Raw genomic sequence first — 22014 nt, forward strand, 5'->3', positions numbered from 1 at the left:
TTGGGATTGCTGTTCTGTCTGTACAAAATGTGAACTGCACTTTCAGGTTCTTATCCTACAACCCAACACATCTTTCAGTCTTGGACTTGATTCTGGGTGCACGAGGTGCTCCTACCCTCAATTCCCCTCCACTCAGTAGAAACTCCAGAGATGTTTTTTCTGTTTCCCTGTTTAAGACTCCCATATGTCTCCTATGCTGAGGTCCCAAGTGACATTACAAAAATAGCTTTGTGTGCTGTGATGTGTGGTGCTCTGTGCGAGGCCCCTGTGACAGGAGTCCCCTCTGGTGGGCTGTGCTGTTGGTGCATTGCTCCCATCTGCTCTCAGACTGCTTTGCCTGGGAGCCATCAATAAACTGCATTGGGGTAACCGTGCCCTCAGTGTGCTGTGCCACCCTCCCCTTCCTGCCACCCACTCCCTCCATCCTAAAGCGCCACTCAAGGAGCCAAAAGGTTGTAAAAGTTTATGGCCAGCCTCACTTCTGGAGGTGTTTTCAGTGTGTTTTTGTTTGGCTGACACAGGAGGTTCTCTGCTCCTCCAGCCTCGCCCAGCCGTGCCCTCGCACCACCCTTGTCTGGGGAGGCAGGGGCAGAGCTGCTCTGTGGGCAGGGTGAGAGGCTCTGGCCCCGCAGACACAGCCCAGCCACGGCACCAGCCTGGCTGTGTGTTCTCAGCTTGTCATTTCAGTCCAGCTCTCACACCAGGATCAGGCTCCGTGTGCTGTGGTGTCCCTGCAGTGCAGCAGGAGCAGGCTGCAGGGCACCTCCTGTACCCCATCCACTGCTGGGAGGTGCCTTTCTGGCAGAGGCTTTGCCCAGCCATGGTTGGCAGTTCCATGCTGAGGGCCCTCTCCCTCCCTGGGCCATCTCCTCCTGCCACGAACAGGCTCTGAGCCTTTCTGGTGTTTACTGACTTGGCTTTCAACATGGACCTCCACTTCTCCTCCCATCCCACAGCAGGCAAACTATGCCCTTCTTCTGGTAGAAACTGTGTTTAAGGACTATTTTCCTTGCTCTTTCAGAAACATCTAAGCAAGGTTAGTTCATATAGATTTTGTAGGACTGAAGTGTTTTGTGTTTTTACAGCTTCTCTAGTCAATTCTGCTCTCTTGAAGTCAACAGCAGCTTTTCTGTTGTGCCAGGAATGGGCCACTGTTTTAAATGTTTCACATTAGGTACTGTCTCAGAGCTTCACTTCAAAAATAGCTGATGTTTCTGCCTCAACCTGTTAGTGAAAAGTGCTATTATTGAAGTACTGAAGGTTTCAGCACATTGTGTTCTTTAATTACTCAGAGTATATTTCAGTTGCTGGAAGCAGCTTTTAGTGCTGGAGGGTGATGGTGTCACTGTCTTAATTCTGATGCAAGGCAACACTGGAAGGACGAATTAGTAATGCCTTTCATTTCAGTTTATTTCACAGTGAATTTGATAGATTGCTCTTTATTAACTGGAATTGCTTTTTGTGGCAGCATTCTGTAAGCAGGCCTGTGGCTCAGGGGACTCCAGTGACTCTGGTTTGCACAGAGTTTTGAGATCCTCCTCATGTTTATCAAGTGATTCTTTTCCTTCTATTTATTCAGTTAAATCTGAGTGTGAGAGAGGTGTTAGTCTGTTCACTGTCTCAGTGTGGTACAGGCATCTTCTCCTGAAATGAAAGCAGATTGTTTCTCCCGAATTCTTCCCAAAAGCTGGGATTTCAGGAGCTTGGATGAAATGGTTATGTCAGTTTGGATTCAGTAAGATAGACTGATCCTCTGTGCTCATCACTAAGCTGTGATGATTAGTGAAAGTTTTAAGCATAGGGACCAGCCGCCTATCTTGTAGATTATTATGATTTTTGACATAAACTTTTAATTTGAGGAATTAAATTATTTTCTTTGCTAAGCTGTGAGGTTATACTTTAGTGAAAATGTCTTCCATAGGATGGAATGTCTGTTTCCTGTAAGTTTCTTTATTTTTTGTAAGATAATAACAACACTTGGCTTGGCATTTCCTTTCTATAAGTGGGCATTAGCCCAAAAATAAAGTCAAGTGTATGTGGCATTCAAAAGCTTCACTTGATGTCTGCAAAATTTTCTGTGTATCTGTGCATGAATGTGGACATGCAGACATGTTTTATGAGTGGAACTTGCACTATAGCTGCTTTATTGTGTTGGACTTGTGAGAGGTGGGTAGAAATATGGGGTCACAGAATTGTTAGGGTTGGAAGGAACCTGTGGAGAACATCTAGTCCAATGCCCCTGCCAAGGCAGGGTCAGCTAGAGCAGGCTACACAGGAATGCATCCAGGTGGGTTTGGATGTCCCCAAACAGGGAGAGTTCTCCCTGGGCAGATCCAGTCGCCTTCGACATAAAGAATTCCTTCCTCATGATGAGGTGGAACTTCTTGTGTTTAGTTTATGGCCATTGCTCCTTGTCCTGTTGCTGGGCACCACTGGAAAGAGCCTGGCACCATCCTCTTGGCAACTGCCTTGGAGAGAATTAAATCCAGTGAGATCCCCTCTCAGTCCTGTCTCCTCCAGACTGAACAGGCCCAGCTCCTGCAGTCTCTCCTCACGGGAGATGCTGCAGACCCTTCACCATCTTGTGGCCTCTGCTGGGCCCTCTCTGGCAGCTCCTTGTCATTCTCCTGAGGAGAATGACTGCAGGCTCACCTCCCTGTCCTGCTGGCCACACTCCTCCCAGTGCATCCCAGGGTCCCAGTGGCTCTCCTGGCCCCAGGACTTGCTGCTGGCTCGCGGTCAGCTTGTCACCCACCAGCACCTGAGTCCCTCTGCAGAGCTGCTCTCCAGTGGGTCAGCCCCAGCCTGTGCTGGCTTTGAAAGGTGCTTTTTGTCTGCCTGGCTTTGTTTCAGTGAGTGGCTCTGAAGGCTGCAGAGATGATTTGTTTTGGTGTTTGATGACACTTGTGTGGAGCCACTTCTCTTTTTTAACTGATTGGGTACAAGTGAGTCCTGCTCCCTTGTGCTTGCTGGAGACAGTTCTCAACTTGGTATAAATAGCTGTGCTAGGGAAATGTCATGGCTCTTTGGTGTGATGAGGTCTTGTTTTTCTCAGATTCATGCTTCACCCCTCTCTAGAACAAACACAAAACATGCTTGCTGTAGTGAATATAAACCCCTAGCTGGCAAGCATGGAGGCAGAGGAGTTGCTGCGATAGTAATTCAGATAACATCTCTGGAAAGCAGGAAGCAAAGGCAAATTCATTTGCCTGGAGTGAAATTTTTAAAAAGCCCTTAATTGCATTTTTAATAGCGACATATACTGTCACTGCTTCCATTTCCACCAGCCTGTAGATGATCCACTGTCACCAAACTGATGGTGTTGTTACAGCACCAGTGTGAGAGCTTTATCCTCCTGTGTGTCACCTCCTTGGCTCCTGTTCCCTCCTAGGAGTACATCACACTCCCTGGTGTGTTGTCACCACACGCAGTGGCTCTGGTGGCCTCCCTCTCACCCTCTTGCTGTTGCACCTGCAGCTGTGGCGTGCTCCCAGAGGGCAGACAGGACTCCCTGTGGTGATGTCCCCTGCCAGGTGCTGCCTGTGCAGGCAGGTTCACATCAGCTTCCCTTCCCAGCTGGGCTGCTGAGGGATGGGGGGCCTGGGGAGCATGGGGGAGCAGATCAAGTGTTGTGCATTAGAGCACTGCACCCACTCTTCTGCTTCCAGAGCATCTGGGAGTGGGCACATGATGGAGATGGTTTGTGCTCCAGGCTTTTGCATATATCTGGGACTTGGCCTGAAGCCTGTGTACCTGCAAGGGCAAGGCAAGGAGGTGGCTCACCAGAGAGCACTGATGGATGAATGACCACACTCTTGGTTTTTAAAAAGATTTTATTTTGCAAAAGCAGCATATTTAATGAAAAAGAAAAAAAACATGCAGTGCTTGTGGGTTTTCTGCAGTTTGCCAGCACTTGGCTCTAAAGGAGAAAATGCTGCATTGCAGAGAGGCCTTCAGGCTGTCCTTCAGGCTGGATTCCTGACCCGTGGGTAGTGATGGCTCTGGAGGATTGATGCTGTGCTTCCCCAGGGACATTGGCACACAGCACCCCGCGGCCCCAGGGACGTCCTGTGCTTGCTGTGCTTTACTTCTCCATGGTGTGATCTCAGGTTTTGCCTCCAGTGTCTGTGACTCAGCAGGGCTGAGCACTCGAGGGCTCTGGCTGGGCTCCCAGGTGGGGATGGTCCCTTTCTGCTGTTGCATTCCAGCTGCTGGCTGTGCTGGAGATGCATTTCCCTGCAGGGAGAGCCCAGCTGTGTCCCTGCTGCACCGAGGAGCTGGCTCTGAGCTCCTTGTGTCCATGGAGAGATCATCTTTTCATGCTCCTTCCTTTCCTCTCATTTCCTGCCACATCACTGTTTGGTGCAAAGCATTGGTGCCACATCTCCTGGCTTCTCTGTGGTGCTGTCTGAAACAGGTAAATTATCTGGGGTAGGAAGGAGAGGCAGCAGAATTCTAGATCTTTCTTGAGAGGGGTTTGGAAATGAATAGAACATGGATTATCTTTTTCCTAAGACCCCCAGTTGGGTCAGAAAACTCATTTTGCAGTGGTGCATGCAGGAGAGTCAGGTTGCTGTGGTCATTATTGCAGCAAAGTCTTCCCAGAATCTTCCCCTCAATGATCCAGACTGTAATAGGTGAGAGCCACGGTGGCACTGCTGGAGGATGGGGGCTCTGTGCTCAGTGAGCACAGGGTGTGGCTGCCCCTGCTGTGGTTCCCAGATGCACACAGCAGGTGGGATTGTGACAGGATCCAGGCTGGCTGTCTGCAGGAGCAGGTGTCTTTGTCTTTGCCACAGAGGCATTCCTGGAAAGCTCTCCTGTTCCTTCCTCACGGGGTGTCTGTGCTGCCTGGGCTTGAATTAGCTGCTGGAAGTAGCTTTGGAGCCATAACTATCCCTGAATGGGGATTCAAGCACCAAGAGGATGCTCCATCCACTGCACTGGGAGAGAAGTGCAGCTCCTGGGAAATTTCTCTGCAACAGCTCAGGGGATCCTGGAGCAGCGACCTTGGATATTAACTGCTGGGATTCTTCAGTGTCTGAGCCTCTTCACTCTTGTCTGTCCCAGTCACTGGTGTGACTGGTGGGGACAGGCAGCCCTGCTCCTGCCAGCCAGCTCCCTGAGGTCACTGCTGGCTGTGTGGTGGCTGCTGGGGCCCTTGGCTTGCACAGGGAACGCACGGGAGGGCACTTGGGATTAGTAACTCACAATGGTTCATTATTCTGTTGCATCTTGCTGTTAAAGACACCTCAGGTTCCTTGAGACAGGTGTTGAGGTGTTAAATGAACTTCAAGAAGCCCAGGAGGTAACAGAGCCCTTGGAAGTGCTCCGTGGTGTCATCCATGGCACCTTCTCCATGGCAGGCTTGGTGATCAGCAAAGCTCGGAATTCACTGAAAACTCTTGTTCCAAAATGGTTCCACGTGACTTTGGCTTTGTCCCAAGAGGTTTAACTAGAGTCCTGGAATATGAATAGCAGCTGTGAGAAGGAAGAACTAGAACATTCCTTATTTAGGTAATTTCCTAATGACCTCCCAGTTCCCTAAAAATAGTGCAGGATAAAACGCTCCACCATACCAGACTGGCACTGAGCTGGGAAATGGGAGGTGCTGGATAATCTAAAACTCACTCTATTGTGTCTCTCTCTGACTCTAACATCAGGGAAGCATTTCCTATTTTTAGCTTGAATTTGATGTTGTTGAAGTGTCTTAAGATTCCTGGGCATGTAGATATTCATTATTTTGAATTGAAGGTGCACTCCAATACCTCAAACAGCAGTGGAAACCTCCACATTCCTCTAGATCAACATTTAATATGTATGGAGGGTGAAAGTAAAAAACCACAGATCTAAAATTATTTAATCAATATGTAACATCAAAAAAGTCCATGTTTAACTTCCTTTACCAAATTTTCCAGGTAACTTATATTATTTACAGGATGTCTGTTGCAGGCTGAGTCTGTTCCAAGAGCTCTGTTTACTCTCTCTGATCTTTTCCAGTTTGTTTCCTGCCCAGTGCTTGAGGCTTGCTTCCTGCTGGAGGATCTTCCCCCAGCTCTGTGTGGGGCTCTGCCTGCACTGCCACCATCTCACATCTTGTCCTTTCTGCGTGCCACCACAAGCACTGCAGAACCTGGATGTGTTTGTTTCTCCTTCCAAGCCTCACAAGTGGTGATAGCAGGGCTGGAGTAGGTCTGTGGCTGTCCCAGAAGCAGCTTTTGGTGGCAAACACTGCCCAGGGGACACTGTTCACTCTCAGCTCTGCTCAGGCTGCAGACCTTTGTCCTCTTGCTTTCCGTGTGCGCCGGGGGCAATGAGCTGATGATCTCACATTTGTTAGGCACCAAAAATAACTAGGGATCACAAACCTGCAGGACACAAAAGAATGTCTGATCTGTGGGAGGAAAGTTTAAAGGCCAAAAGCAGAAAATGAAATTGGAGATGTTTGTGTGGCCACAACCTTTACACACAGCTGTGCAAAGGACAGGCCTGGCCTTGGTGGGGTAGGGTCACCTCAACAAGTGAGGAAAGACAGCAAAGTAGGGATCAGATGAAGCTGTCCTGGGGTTGAATGAGGTTTTATCACTAGCTCCAGTCACCTGTAGTGTCAGCTTGGATAAGCAGTGAAACCAAGAAAGGATCTGATGCTGTCAGCATAATGCTCAGCCCTGCAAGAAATGCTCTCTAGCAGAGAAAAGTGCACCTGCCTGGTCTGGGTGATGCCTGGGGCTCTGCAGACTCTGGGCATAATCTGATCCCTTCAGTAGAAGGAACATGAGTATTTAACCTCATGATTCAGCATAAGAAATGTGAGTCAGTTAATATTTTGGGTTTTTTTTTTCTTTTTCCTTGGCAGACCAGGGGCTGGCATAGGCAGTGCCCCAAAGAGTCACCTCCCAAGGCCTGAGGGACATGGTGGCTTTCAGTGACAGCTGAGTGTGTCCTGCAGTCTGGGCCTTGGCTTCTGCTCTCCCTGGCTGCAGCGTGGGGTGTATTAGCCATGTTCTGTGTGTGTGTACTGATTCACTTGGGCTTATTTCTTGGAAAAGCAGAATCACTTTGTTACCAGTGTACCTGCAACACACATCTTACCAGAACCTTCCAGGTACATATTCATATATCCTAACAAAACACCCACCCTTTCTAATGCTCAAGCTGTACTTCTTCCTCACTTGATTTTGAATATTCAAGAGATACCTAATTTACCTCCATTTTTCAGGAGCTTAAAGCTTTTTTATATTAGTGCTTCAGGAAACTGTGAATCCACTTTCCTTTTGCATTAACCATATTTACCTACTTCTGCAGATTTCAAACGTTTATTTTACTAACCGTGGCTTATCCTGTTTTACAGGAGCTTTTAAAAAACATGTAAGGTTCCTGTTTGTTAAAAAAAAACCTGAGATCCCTTCCTGGGCAGGGCATCCGTTTGGTTGGGAGGCTGTGCAGGGGTGAGGAGTTCCTGCTCCCTGCAGGGCCTGGGGCTCTGCAGTGGGTGGCTGGAGCACCAAGGGGAGATGCTGCTTTAGTTTTAGTGGTTTTAGCTTTATAGCAAGATTTTTTTCTCTCTTTCTTTTTTTTTTTTTTTTTTAATTTTTTTTTTTTTTTTTTTTGCAACAAAGGATCAAGGTTCCTTGAGATTCAAGAGGTTTAAGTAGGAAAGGTGATGTAATTTTTTTTTTTTATACACCACTTTTATTTTCACTTTTGGTTTGGCTCTTTCAACCCTTTTCTGTGTCTCTTCTTGGGGTTTTATGTCCCCTCATCAGGTTCCAGTACATCTTTGCTGCAAAACTGCTGTTTCAAAGTCAGGGTAAACTTCTGGGTCTTTGCTGGCAAATTCCTTTGGCACTAGAAAGGTAAAATAGTTTCTGCTCCTGGAAGGACAGTAAGGGCTGGGTGTGCAATCCCTTCACACCTGAAAGGACCTTAAACCTGTTGGAACTGGGGGAAGTGGGGCATAAACGGAGGCAGTGACTGGAGAGGACAGCCACAGCAAAGGTCAGACGTGGGAGCCTGCCCAGTGTGATCCTGGGCTGGGCTGACAGGGTGGCCTGGAGACTTTGGAGGTAAATAAAGGTCAGCTGGATCAGCCTGCATGGGCTGGAAAGGGCTGTCAGGTCTGATGAAGGAGGCTTTATCTTGATTTTTCTGTAAATATTTCTTCTGCCTTCAATTCAGTCCCATTTTCCCAGGCACTGCTCTGAAGGGTTCAGCTTCAGACATGCCCTCCTGAGTCTGCCACAGTCAGGGGCAGCTCTGGAGTAGAGGTATTTCCAGGGAAATAAAGTTTGAAGGACTTTAATCCCTCAAACATTTCACCCAGCCTTGGGAATGTCTTTAGCTCCTCCTAGCAGGTTTTAGATTAATATTTAGATACAGGAGCATTTTCAATATCATGTTGATACAATCAGCTAGCAAACAATGACTTTTCTTTTGAATTTCCCATGGGAGAAATCTTGATTTAGGGGTCATTTTTATCTTCCCTTGTGCATGCCTGGTTACCCTGTCCTGTCTGGCTTGGGCTGCTGCTGCTTCAGCACAGGCTGGCACAGCTCCCTGAGCAGCACCTGCAGTGCAGGGCTCACCCAGGAGCCCTCAGAGGCCAGGGGCTGGGGAGAGGCAGTGCTGGGGATGAAGATGGAGAAGTTTTGCAGAGCTCAGAGGAGAAGCAAACTCTGATGTGAGGTTAGAACTGGCAGTAGGGGCCAGTGTGTTTACCTCCTATCAGTCCTGCCAGCTTTTCCTGCAATAGAAAAGCCCTAAGATCAATGGGTCACAAAATGAAAGTGGATATAAAGGGCACTGCTAAAATCTGAGATCCCTGCTGTTAACAAAACATGGGGTCAAATTCCTGGGTGGGGTGAGCATGCTCCCAGTGTGCTCTCAGAGAAGGCAAATACCAAATTCAGTGGTGCACTACAAACTTCTGACCTAGACCACTTTTTTTTTTTTTCTTTCCTGGACCCAAATCTGGACTCCAGTGTGACAGGAGTTCCCAAGCAAGTCACACCAATTAGGCATCCAGTAGAATTTGTTATTAGTGTTGATCTGTTCCCAAATACAGATACTGCTGAGAAATGCTGAAAGCCTTCCCTGAGAAGTGTAGAGACTGGGCTGTCAGGGCAGGGAAGCTGAGCTTGTAGGTGTAGGTACATTTAAAGAAAGGTGAAGTGGCATCTTCTGTTCTGTCAGAGCCTCGTGGCAATGCAGGGGGGAGGAATCTCTGCCAGTGTTCAGTGGCACATGCTGGGACTTTCATTTCAAAGCTCTCATCTCAAACACAGGGTGGAGGTGAGGAGGGCTGTTTGCAGCTCTCTGTGTCATCAGCACCTTGTTCTGAACAGCAGGTGAAGCCCTTTTGGCATCTCCCAGTGATTCCAAACACGGGCTCACGTGCAGTAGCAAATGCACAGTGCAGGTCCTGCAGCATCCCCTGGCATCACTCTGGGGGAGGTGAGGCCAACTAGGAGCCTCCTGGAAATCTCCCTGAGTGCTGGGTGGGTGTTTCTGCAGGCTAACACATCAGGAGAGCAGAGCTCTCTTTTCTCACAGCAAGTAATTTTGAAATATTTGATACCATATCTCACTTGGGCTCCTCTTTTATATTGTACCACAAAGCGTGTTATGGTGGAATAATCTAAAGGGAAAATTTTGCCATTACGTGGTACAATTCTTTTTAAGAAAAAATGAAAAAAACCCCCAATCTTCAAAAGCTTAAGTGGGAGAAAAAAACAACCAAAAAGAGATCAATTTTCTTTAGTTTAAAAACCATATCCCTGAAGAAAGTGGCAGCCAGTGGCAGCCCTGCCCTCTAGTGCTGTTGCAAGTGAGGTGTTGGTGCACATTTCTCAGTCCAAACCTGGGCTCACCTGATTATTCTTTAAGGCAGATTAGAGTGGGGATTTTTGTGAGTTTTATTGGGTTTTATTTTGTACTACTTGTGGTTGGTTGATTTTTTAGGGCAATGGTGGCGTTTATAGTATTTTCGTAGGATTTCACTGCAAGACAACCAAAATCAGCCTCAGACTTTGACAGATGACAGGCTCTATAAAATCCCTGAAGTATTTTGAGCATCTAAGATAACAATTATGACAAAAAATTCAGTCGGCTGCAAAAGAGAACGAGTGTTTCTGAGATTCGTGACTAACTGGAGTTTCCCTCCACAGCATTGAGGGCGAGTACGTTCCCGTGGCGGGCGACGAGGTCACCTACAAGATGTGCACCATCCCTCCCAAGAACGAGAAGCTGCAGGCAGTGGAGGTGGTGATCACTCACCTGGCCCCTGGCACCAAGCACGAGACGTGGTCAGGGCACGTCATCAGCTCCTGAGGTGTCCCCTGGAGCGTGGCTGGGCTCTGCTCAACCACTGGCTGCAGGACCTGGCTGAAGAATACTGTGTGTGAGGAAATACTGCATTGTCAATAAAGCAGAAGCAGGCCCAAATTACCATTTTTTACAGCTGGCCTGATTTAAAAAAAAAAAAAAAAAAAAAAAGGCAATTCAAATGCTAATGAAAAAATATCTAGCGTAATGTGTTTACAAGAAATGTATTTAAAGAGACCTAGTTTGTGTGCTCGGTGGAGGAGGGGAGGTTTGGGTTTTCTTTTGTCTTGTGAATTGATTCCAGGAAATGCCCAGGGGAAGGGGGAGAGGTTCCAAGGAGAGCTCTTCTGGTGCAGATGGTCCAGCACAACCCTGAGCCCTGGGTGCTGGGTGAGCCCTGTGCTGCTGGGCTGCTCTCCCAGGGCTGCAGTACCTTTATTGCTGATAACAGTGCCTGAATGCCTTGGCCTGACTGACAGAGGTGTTCATTGCTCATTTGTTTTCCTCATGGAAGGAAGTTCACAAACAGAGCAGCTGCCACAGGGTGGAAAATTTCCAACAGGTGGTTATGCTCCAGTGCCCATCAGCTGCACCACTGCAAATGGTGTGGCTGCATGGTGTGGAAACTTGTACTGGTAAAGCTGGGGTTGTTTGTGAATTTACTTAGGTGCCTTGATGGTTGATTAGCAACAGATTTTATAGGCCAGTATTAAAAAAAAAAAAAAAAAAAATCCATCCCAAATTTAAATTTGCTTCTAGGTAAGTGGTAGAAAACCATAGAGTAGTGGATACTTCATAGCCTCTGAGTGTGTCTGAATTTTGACCAGGCTGAAGATTTGCCTTCAGGACTGCATCCAGCTGACTGCCATGGTGTGCCAGGGGCAGGCAGGACACCTGCACTGCTGCACAGCAGGTGTGTGCTGCCCCTGTGCCTGTGTGTTAAACACTGTGTGAGTTCCTCTGCAGGCTCAGCTGTCCTGGTGGAGTAAATTCTGTGTCCGTTTCCCTGGCAAACTCGCTTGGTAGGATGTGACAGGGCCAACCTTCCCCAGACTCTTCATGTAGTTGTGCTACTAAATTGGTTTTGTTCCTATTTGCCTTCCACATTTTTTTTCAAATTAAGCATTTTTCTCTGTTATTTTCCTAACAGTGGATTTATATTGACTTTGCAAATAAAAAAGAGACAAAAAAAAGGCACAACTCTTGTTAGTTGTATAAAACAGTGTAGCTTCAGTTGTGTATTTGGAGCTTCACCAAGAGGTGCTGGCTGTCCTGAGCCTTTCACAGCAGCTGATCTGTTCCCAGGTGTGATGTGGGGTCAGGAACTGCTGTGCTGGCTTGTTTTCCCTTAGCTGTGCCTGTGTTACACCATGGTGTAGTGGGGGTTTGGGTTTGGTTTGGTTTTGTTTTTTATGACCCATAAGCCTTGGTAGTGGTGGGTTTCTCACTGTGCAGCTTGTTGGAATATCACCCCCTGCTTTCTTTACAATAAATGCAACTATTTCAGTGCTTTAATGTGTTTCCAGTCTGCTCCCTGGGTGGCTGGTGCTGAAGAGGATCAGCTTTAAAGAAGAGGACAAGGCAGGTGCCTGCACATGCACCCCTGTGTGGTGACTTGTTTTATTTAAGGAAATGTTTTCACAGAAACAATTAGGAAATAACAAGGCCAGCACACGTCAGAGGAGGCTCCCAGGACACAGCAGCCAGAAATGTTGTGTTTGGGGCTGAAAACAACAAATGCAGCAGCTCTTAAATTGTCTGTCCTTAAAGAGCATTCCTACACTAGGGATGGTCCTGGTCCCAGGTCAGCTCCCACTAAAACAGGAATTAGCTGGGGAAGAAGTGTGCTGGGAGACAAAACAGTTTTGATGCATTGCACTCCCCCTCTGTTTTTGTAAGCCCTTTTGGGGATTTCAGGTGGTACACAAACATTCTATTTTCTGCATTTTACTGTGCAAGTATCCCATGAACCTGCAACTGGAAAAATTCACATTACTAATTTCTTTGTACAGACAGGCAGCATGCAACAGGTCTGCTTCAAGTATTTTATTTTCCATAATGACAAATCCAACCAGTATTTTTTCATTATAAAATCAGATTTTATTCTCCTTTACTAAATCAAACCGTTTATACTCAAGATTACTTTCCTAATGCCAGATGAGAAAAGTAATACTAACAGTTAGACAGTGTCAGGCATTGACTTGAATTTTAATAGAAACATAATTTAGGTCATTTTTGTAGTATGAAAAAATCTCACCTACCCTTAATGCCTTAACCAGGAATCTCAGAAAATGATCAGAAAGTGACAGAAATATATTTTGCTTATGTGCTGAAGTTATTTTAATTAATTTTTAGATTAAAAAAATCTAATGATTGTTTAGATTTGGTCTGCACTGAGTGTAGGTACCATGACCTGACTTGTGCCTTGCCACCAGCCGGTCCAGCATTCCCAGGGATGGCAGTCAGGGACTTCTGGTTCAGTGCCATCTTCCCAATCCCAGGAAGAAATAAAACCTTTCCCTTTTACTCATCTTTCAGTTTTAGACAAGAAACTGTCTTACAATTCATGTTAATTCATATAGCACAAGGTAAGTATTTTAAAAAAACCCCAACTGCATCTTTTAAAAAGCTGCCTCAACATAAAAAACTAGGGATTAAGCCTTGCAGGCCAATTTTGAGACCATGAATCAACTAGAGGCAGATTATGCCTCCCCTTCTCTCCCTAAATTTCAATTAATTAGTTAAGGAAGTTTACAGGTATCTTAAAAACCAACCCAAAATTTAACCCAACCCAAACCCCACAACCAAGCAAAAAGAAAACAATTTATGTGACTGGAAACTGAAAGGATGGTGCTAAATGAGCTCTGCTAAATGAGCTCTGCTGTGTTCCCCCACTCAGCAAGGGGTCTTCAATTAAAACATTTCCCTTTAGTAATGACTGACCTGCAAAGCACCTGCTATTCATGACCAATTACAAAAAGCCAATACAGAATGAAGATGATGTTTCAAGTTATTTTGCTGTTCTAACCGTCCTGGAAGTGTGAATTCTGGAAGTCTTTTATTTAAAAAATAGCTCTTCACAGATTCTTCTTGTATCCTGTGGGGATGTGACACTGTAGCCTTCTGTTCTGGAGTCTGTGAAAATTTCATAGTCATTCCCTCCCTGGAAGCAGAAGAGGATTTAATTTTATTTAGCATAAAACAGTCACAAAAAGGGACAAATAAAAGGATACAGGGAAAGAATGGACTTTTTCCAAGGGCCTGCAGTGATCAGGCTCAGTGAACAACAGCACTGCCCCTGTATGAGCACAGGTGCCCAAAATCCATCCATAGCTTCATTCCCTAATTTCTGTTTGCCACACTGCTTCCACGGGGTCAGCATCAGCTCGCCATACTTCAACTCTCTGGAAATGCTGCACTGCCACTTAGAGGATTTAAAATGAACTGTCTGTGAGCTCTGTGCCAGAGGGACAGGTGATTACTTTTGCAGCTCATGTCAGGGGAAAAAACCTTTAATTTCAAGCTTGTCTTTTTTCTTAGAAAACTTTATCTTTTAAAATTTATAAAGTCCTGTGGAATTTAAGAGTTTTATAACTGTGACTTCTTATCAAACCAAGCCTTTCCTTATAAAACTTAGCCTGACACTGTCTTTTTGCCATATTCAGACAGCTTTAATTTCAAGCAAGTCCTTGTGCTTGCTAGTGCCCTCACAGGCTCTTGTCAGGTCTCTGTTGAGGATTTTTAAAAGCCTCTGAATTGCCCTGCAGAGCTCTGCCCCATGATGAGGGACAAGGGACTCTGTTCAGTTCCCCAGGGTGGTGACAGACAGAGTAGTGAGCAGAGGCACAGTGATAAGTAAAACAGGAAATAAATATGTTTAATAAACACCAGCCAACAAAAATCAATCTACACTGACCAAGCAGGACAATCAGTTTCACACAGCCATGTCACCTAGGTGTTTAACAGAATTACACAAGTTCAATTTTAAATCATCCTCTGTTAAGGCAAGAACCCTGTGTTCAATTCAGGAAACAAGGAAAACCTCCCATCTGCAGCCAGGTAAACATGGACATGTTTATGCCCTGACTTCAGCTCTTGTCAGCATTAAGGTTACAAGGTTAGAACCTGCACTCCTTGAGGTTTAATTACAGCAGCTCTCAAATTAGTATATCAAACTAATGTACTCACTGGCATGGTCTTGTCTCCAAAGAAATAAATAGTCTTGTATCCATCCTTGGCAACAATTCCTAAGCAGTACCTTTTATCCCAGCCATCTGGGAACACATCGATGCTTATCTGCCCTCCTAGGAGAGAGAGGAACCAAGACTTGTTTCATTTTAACAATGTATTTCTGAAGGGAGAGGAAGTGAAAGAAAAACCTAAACTGGGTAAGATTTTAGGTAGAGGGAGCTTTGCAGAAGACACAGAAATATTGTGAGATACTGGAGTTAAGTCCTGCAAGTACAGAAAGTGTTTTATAGGGTATCAGTTATTAGAAACATGATTCAGAGATTATTTATCCATTCATGCTCATCCATGTCTGAGCATGTTCCCAAATACTCACTGCTATCCAAATGAACCTTTTAAAAGAATTACATTTGACCTCTTTACTTTTAGAAAGGAAGGACACATGAACACAGACACTGATATATTCACAGCCATAAAATCGTAGGCAAAATACTTTCCAAGGCTTTCAGAGTAGGAAAGGGGAGAAATCAGCCCTTTCAGCAGCTGTTCCAGTTCTGAACCCTTGGCCTTCACCAATACTAAGAGCATGATTCCCAGATGAAGTAGATGTATTTACAACATAAATATAAATACCTTATAAAAGGTATTTACAACATAAAGGAGAGAGGAGAGCTGCACTGCAGATCACTTCTGCCTTAGTGCTTCAGCACTAATGCCAACCATACTTTGCAATTCTGAAAAATAATAAAAGGCAGGAGTGTGGTAATGCATTAGGAGAGAAGGTAAAATAAAAATGCATCAAAAATTAATTCTCTCTTATGATAATTTTTTTTTCCTTAAGCTTGCACTTGCTTTTGGATTCTTTCCTTCCTCCCACACAAAGCAGGTATAGCTGAAGAACCAAGGGCAACTGGAACAGCACTGAGGGAGTAGCTCTGATCAAAACTGATTCACAGAAACAACTCTGACTAATCTGAAGCATCTAATATGCTCCAAAACGAGCAGAATCAGTCACACAACTGACATCAAAAAACAATGAACCGATGACAAGAAATGAAGTTCTCTTTGTTGATGGATTTTCAATTAAAATGTCCCAATAAAAGCCTGAGAGGAAAAAAAGGCTCAGTCTTGCCTGCAAGCACCCCCAGAGAAACCTGTCACACAAATGAGATGGGATGTCACAGCCATAAGAGAGTATGATTTAAATGAAATTTAAATTAATTGATGTTTTAAATGGCAAAAGTCTTACCTATTGAAAACGTGAGGCCTTTGCCTGCAAATTCTCTTTGTAGATCAGCTACAAATTTCTCTCTTATATGCTCCTTCTGTTAAGGAAAAAAAAACCCAAAACCCAACAACAGTTACATGCTGTAACTGTGCTGATTTACCAATGAAAAGATAACCTAAAAACACCTCTAAAAAAGAATGGTTTTATTGATTTGAATGACCCAGGCTGGTTACACTACAGAAGACACTGAGAAAGAATGGTTTTACCTAGGAGAGGGTTTTTTAGACACTCCATGTATAGAAGCAGGATGTTCAGTACTCTGGATATTGGATTAAAAACATGAGCCAAACCCACCCTTCTGCAAGTAATCCTTGCTATTCCAACAAAAAAAAAAACCAAAACACTATTTACTTCCTGAGGTTTGAATGAGGAAATTAGTTAAAAAGGAATGAAAAGGATTAAAATGAAAAAAAAATTTGCACAAATTATAGAAGTTTTTAAAACTGCCTCCTCCAGGAGAGCTGGGTATTTTTCAAGAGTTGTAACTCACTTTATCAAGTTCATAGAACTCAAGTCGTTCTTCCTGGCTGCAGCTTCTTCCAATGGGGGACACATTTAACATCCCATTTCTGAACTCAATGAAAGTGCCTCTGCAAGGGAATTGATCAACAAGACAGAAAATAGATGAGAAAACTGCTCAAAACACTAAATATCACAGTAAATTTCCATTTAACTCTAAAGGCAGTGGGAATCAGTTGCCTCACTACATGCAGGTACCTCTGGCACCAGTAAGTCTTTTGGACTTTGAATCTGGCAACCTCATCATCATCCTTACTGGCTTTTGAAAGTACCATTTGGTTTAACAAGTGTGCCTGGAGCATCCCATCAAGCTCAGAGCCTGACAGGCCAGGCTGTCAGTTTGGGGTGAAGCTGCTGAATTCCCAGCAATGGGGGCAGTGTCCTGCCCTGCCTCACAGAGCACATTTCAGTCTCTGCACAGCTGCACCTCACACATCACACAGAGCTGCTCTGGCTGCACTTCTCACCTCTGGAAAGCACTGTGCCCCTGAATTCCAAACATGGCAAGGGAACACTCCTACTTCAAAAGTGAATTTCCTTCCCTCTGACATGAAAGTGCTGAATCAGTATTTCAAGCCCTGTGCTCCAGCTGGGAACAGAGCTCTGTGTCACACACACAGTGCTGTTCCCTAAGCAGAAATTACTCATTTTTTTTGCTGACACCCTGAGCTGAGCTTTATATCCCCCATGGAGAACAGGACCACCCTGAGATGTCTGTGTGCACATACCTCTTCTTTGGCAGTTTAATCTTTGCAATGTAACTCAGGCAGTAGTTGATGACATCTTGAAGGATGTCCTCGCCCAGGTGGCCCTGAATGCTCTAACAAAACAAACACCATTCAACCAAGGGTCCAGAATCTGAGATTCTAAAAGCAAGTCACATGGAGAACACAGACATTGGGTAATCAGGCATGGTTAATACCACAGAGAAACAAACATGCCTTCAATCAGTAACATCAGCTGATGCTCATGTGGTACTAACTAAAGGCTCTCATTTTTCTTTTTGTTCATTTTGTAACACCAAACTGTCCTTTAATATGATTCCTAGTTGTACCTGCTTCAGAAGGAAGCTGTGCCACAGGAGCAGCCCTAAACAAAAAGCTGCATTTAATGTCTGCTACAGCCAAGCATGAAGAAATGGAGCTTGTTCCTGCAGTAAACTGGAACCACTGGTCAAGGCAGCAAATTCAGCCAGGATCTCTAAGTGTTTGCTCTCCATTATTTATGTTAAACATTACATGCCAGATGAATGATCCATTAACAGCACTAACACATGAAAGCAGCAGCAACTTTGGTCTTTGAAAGGGTGATTACAGAGGACTACACTGTACAAATAAATCAAAATCTTGTTTAGAAAATGTCTTTTTCTCACTATTGGAAACTTCACACTTACCTGCTTGCTCAGGAATTTCCCATCTTTGTATGCTACCAGGCCATTTTCTGAGAACACATAGTCATATTTTTCAATCACTGCAAAAAAGCAAAAAGACAGTAAGTCATCATTTCCCCTCAATGCTTAAGGCAGAATTGTCTTAAATGTTAATTAGCTTAAAATACAGCAAACATTAGCTCCTACAGCATAAAAGTTTCAGCAGCACAGCATGAAGCACAAGATTAATGCTAGTCCCACTTCTCACTGTGATTAACACACACCTCAAATCACGTGAAGTCATTTGTTTGACTTACCTGTGGTTTTACTTAGAGGGATACAGCTCTCTGCATTAAATGTAAAGGAATGACCGAACAACTGGCACACGGCCTGGCTTGAGAGCAAGTCCAGTACTGCCCTTTTAGGTTTGTTTCCTCAGTGTCACTGATCTTCAGCAGATGCCTGGGAGCTGTGAGTCTCAGCACCACACAAGATGATGTGGTTTACTGGAGAGCACTTGGAACGCAAACCAACTGAGCTGTCTGGGCACTACAGGGGCCTATCAGTGGCATCAGTTAAGGGAAGACCATTAAGAATAAAGGACTGAGGCAAGAGTCCACAGACACAGAGCCCCACAGCGAACACAACCAGGTCCTCAGGGATGTGCTGGACAGCTGAGCAGCCCACAGGTGTGGCACACACGGTATGGCACACACACACGGTATGGCACCCACACATAGTATGGCACCCACACACAGAGGTATGGCACACACACACACGGTATGGCACACACACACACACGGGTATGGCACACACACACACACGGAGGGGTATGGCACACACACACACGGTATGGCACACACACACACGGTATGGCACACACACACACGGTATGGCACACACACACACACACCTATGGCACACACACCTATGGCACACACACACCTATGGCACACACACGGCTGCCTGTACCCAGCAGTGTGAAAAATCCCTCTCGAGGCTCTGCCACCAAGGCAGGGTTTCACCATCAGTAACAACCTCTAAATTTGATACCGAGAGACCTGCACAGTGCAAACAGGCTGCGATTTCCGAATGCCGGGCACTAGCTCCCCACAGCCTGGGTACACCACAACACCAGCCGGAAGACAATTAAAAGCAGGGACGATTAACGGAAAGGGAAGAGGGGGACGAGCGGGGTGCGAGCTCCACGTGCCCCTCACGGCTGCCCGGGCCCGGCTGCACCAGCGCGGCCCTTACCGTCCTCGCCCAGCTGCTCGCGGATCTTGGCCAAGTCCGAGCCGCCCACCACCCCCACCTTCAGCTTCTGCCGCAGCCGCTGCAGGAACGCCGCCATCTCCGCCGAGATTTTCTGCGGTCCAAAACAGAGCCGTCAGATTTGCCAGAGGCCAGCGCCTCCATTCCGCAAGCAGCAGCCCAAAGGCGCAGCGCCGCGCGGGGCTTTAAGCAGCGTTAAACGAGTTAAGCGTGCCCACGGAGCCCGCGGCACGGGGCACACGGCGGGCCCCGCGGGCGGGACGCGCTGCGCCATCCGCCCCGCTCCCCCGGGCTCGCAGCCCGTCCCGCACTCGCCTGGCGCGGCGCCGTGAGGGTGCCATCCACGTCGAACAGGCAGAGCGCTGCGGGCGGCGGCGCCATGGCTGCGGCCGGCGGGGCCGCCCTCCCGGCGGGCCGCGCGCGGGGCGGGGCGGGGCGGCGCGGCCATGGCGGCGGTGAGGGCCGGGGCTGCCGGCGCGGGCTGTTCCCTCTTGTCCTCCTTCTGTCCTTTCCCTGTCTCCTTGCCTTTCCCTGTCTCCTTGCCTTTCCCTGTCTCCATCCCTGTCTCCATCGCTGTCGCCATCCCGTCGCGGGCCGCTCGGTGTCGGGTCCTTGCACAGCCACATGGCCGCGCGTGTTGCAGCAGGGCGGGGGCAGCGCGGAGCTTCCCTCCCGCCTTTGCTCCGCAGTTCTGCAATTCCCAGCGTCTGCTCCCTCCTTCGGCCTGATCGTGCTCTCCTCCCCTTTGCCGTGCTTAGTCCACTTTTCTGTTTCCCTAAAACTGCTGTTGAAGTGGTTGTTTACGAGTCGGCGGTTTCAGCAGCTTTGCTGGGATATCGCGCAGCCAGCGAGAGGCGGGGGTGGGCAGGGGTCGGTCACTGAGTCACTGATAGCAAGGTTTTCCCTCTGTCTGCAGGGAGGGATGCGAGCACAAACACCAGTTTCCTACCAGAACACTGGTTTAAGGTTACAGTGACTTTAGTGTCACTTTACTTAGGCTTTACTGTTTGTAGGAGCCCGAGGGACCAACTCTGAGCTCGCTGGTTGGGTTTTAGAGACTCAAAGATGACCCGTGGCAATGTTACCTTGCAGGCTCGGCTCTGCACTGTTAGGACTGCAGTCTGCACAGCAGCAGCTTTCGGGAGATCTCTACAGAAGGAGCTCTGGACGAGGTCGTGGAGAAGGGAAGCTGCTCGCCTGCCCTGCATTTTTGGTTCGTGGGAATGTTTGCAGTCACAAACCCAGCGAGTTCATGGTGTCAGGAATTATCTCAGGAGACCACGAGAGCCGTCTGTGTGTCTGTCCCACTTGGCCCCTGCTGCAGTGGTCCAGCAGAAAGCTGTGGATGGGAGGACAGAAGAGTTCAAACTGGTCTACAGGTTCCCAGGGATAAAGTACTGCAGGGTCCTGTCGAGGCTGAAGCTGCTGCAGACTGCCACCTCCATGGTCATGCTGCCTCCCATCTGCTACCTCTACCTGCAGGGCCAGGTGTCCCAGAATATCCTCCTCTATACAACTGGCATCGCTGTCTTTGCTGGGGCAATGTTGTATGGTATGAGCTACTTTTTCAGAAGGATTATTGGATTCATCTACTTAAGTGAAACTGGACAAACTGTCAGAGTGGCCCACTTGACATTTTGGGGAAGACGTAATGATATTTACTGTCCCATAGAGACAGTGGTGACTTTGGATGAAGTTGGAGATAGCAAGGATGAGCTACTCCACCAGTTCAAGCGGTATAACAGTACAGATACTTTGTATTTTACAATTAAGTATGGCCAGATTGTAGACAGACAGAAATTTACTCAAATATTTGGAGAATTTGTGTGACACAGCAGCATTTCCAATGACTTTCCGTGTTCTTTGTGCTTATTGTTCCATGAGGTTTAAGTAGTTTACCAAACTAGACATCCCTGTCCTTTTCCTGTGCAAAGCCTGCTGTAAGTGCACCCAGTGTAGAGAGTCACAGTGGTAAGGCACAGCCACTGGATTAAAGGTCTTGCAGCTTGTGTGTGGTGTGAGGAGTGCCTGTTCCATGTGGGATTCAGTAATGTCACAGCATTCCAAGTCTGAACTGTCCTTGGAATGTGCCATAGGAGGCCAAATTACTGGGGCTGACCCTGGCTGTTTGTTTCTGTTGGCCTCTTTGGTTTTTATGAAACATGAAAAATCTCTTGAAATGAAATGCAGGAACTGCCAGAGCATCCTCAGTTCAAACTCAGTGTTTCTTTCAGCTAATTTCAGGTTGGCTGGGAGCCTCTGGAAATTAAAGCTGGTCTGGTACATCCATATGATGGGTACTGCTCACATATCAGTGCAATTGAGGGAACTGGGAAGGTGTGTGGGCTGTCCTGGCCTCAGGAGGGTCCTCCAGGATGGGAGTGAAACTGGGCAAAAGAGACACTGGCAGCTCAGCTGTTAAGTTAAAGGCTGGGACAATATTTCAGGAGTCTCTTACAGAAATTGCCATTCTTCATTGGAATGGGAAAACCAGCACCTGTCTCCATGAAGGACTGTGGTCTTATTCCATGGTACTGGTATGATTTCTCCTTTTCCAAAACCTTGGTAGAAATGAGGAATTTAAACCCGAGAAAGAACCAAACATATCATCTATAACATATAATACATTTTTTGAATTGTCAGAAGCAAGATAAATCCTTATACCCCTCTTCTAGTTCTAGCTTCATTTGAAACTGGCAAATAAACTGACTCTCACGAATAATCTGGAGTGTTCTTTCCTTATTTCTTCCTCATGTGAAGTGAAACCTCTTTCTTGGTGGATCAGCAAAGGATCAGTTAAGTAAATTGTCATATAAGTGCACAGGATAACCCTGAATTACTATTTCTCATGTTTAACTTTTCCTAATGGGGTTCTGTGAGTTTAAATTTTGGCTGACACTGTGTAGCACAGCAATATCAGAAGAAATGCAAATGTTCCTTGGTGTAAATATCATAGCAGCAAAATACAGTGGGTTGTACAGGTATACTGCATTTCTTGGAGGTTTATCTTCATCAGAATGTATTTAATAATGCACTAGTGGTTCAGTTCAGG

At 46.4% G+C, this 22014-nt stretch overlaps 3 protein-coding genes across 4 annotated transcripts in view; 2 read left to right on the forward strand and 1 right to left on the reverse strand.

The window, feature by feature from the left end:
* Window positions 1–11835, forward strand: part of CARHSP1 (calcium regulated heat stable protein 1) — a 33808-nt gene extending 21973 nt beyond the window's left edge. For both annotated transcript variants that reach the window (XM_041462827.1, XM_041462826.1), the window contains exon 4: window positions 10167–11835. In XM_041462827.1, the coding sequence (XP_041318761.1) occupies window positions 10167–10329 (163 nt within the window). In that variant the 3' untranslated portion in view covers window positions 10330–11835. The remainder of the gene's footprint in view (window positions 1–10166) is intronic.
* Window positions 11836–12354: 519 nt separating this feature from the next.
* On the reverse strand, window positions 12355–19365 carry PMM2 (phosphomannomutase 2). The gene is made up of 8 exons (XM_041462825.1): window positions 19278–19365; window positions 18945–19056; window positions 17712–17788; window positions 17047–17138; window positions 16290–16389; window positions 15761–15836; window positions 14512–14627; window positions 12355–13486 (listed from the first exon to the last, which is right to left on the reverse strand). The coding sequence occupies exons 1-8, from the start codon at window positions 19341–19343 to the stop codon at window positions 13382–13384; spliced, it is 744 nt and encodes a 247-aa protein (XP_041318759.1). The 5' UTR covers window positions 19344–19365; the 3' UTR covers window positions 12355–13381.
* A 27-nt stretch (window positions 19366–19392) lies between these two features.
* Window positions 19393–21678, forward strand: TMEM186 (transmembrane protein 186). Its single transcript, XM_041462831.1, has 2 exons — window positions 19393–19417; window positions 20055–21678. Exons 1-2 carry the CDS (start codon window positions 19409–19411, stop codon window positions 20790–20792), a joined length of 747 nt encoding a protein of 248 aa, XP_041318765.1. The 5' UTR covers window positions 19393–19408; the 3' UTR covers window positions 20793–21678.
* Window positions 21679–22014: the final 336 nt, after the last annotated feature.

This window comes from Pyrgilauda ruficollis, unplaced genomic scaffold (genome assembly GCF_017590135.1).
Source record: "Pyrgilauda ruficollis isolate IOZ18807 unplaced genomic scaffold, ASM1759013v1 scaffold16, whole genome shotgun sequence".
Lineage (NCBI taxonomy): Eukaryota > Metazoa > Chordata > Aves > Passeriformes > Passeridae > Pyrgilauda > Pyrgilauda ruficollis.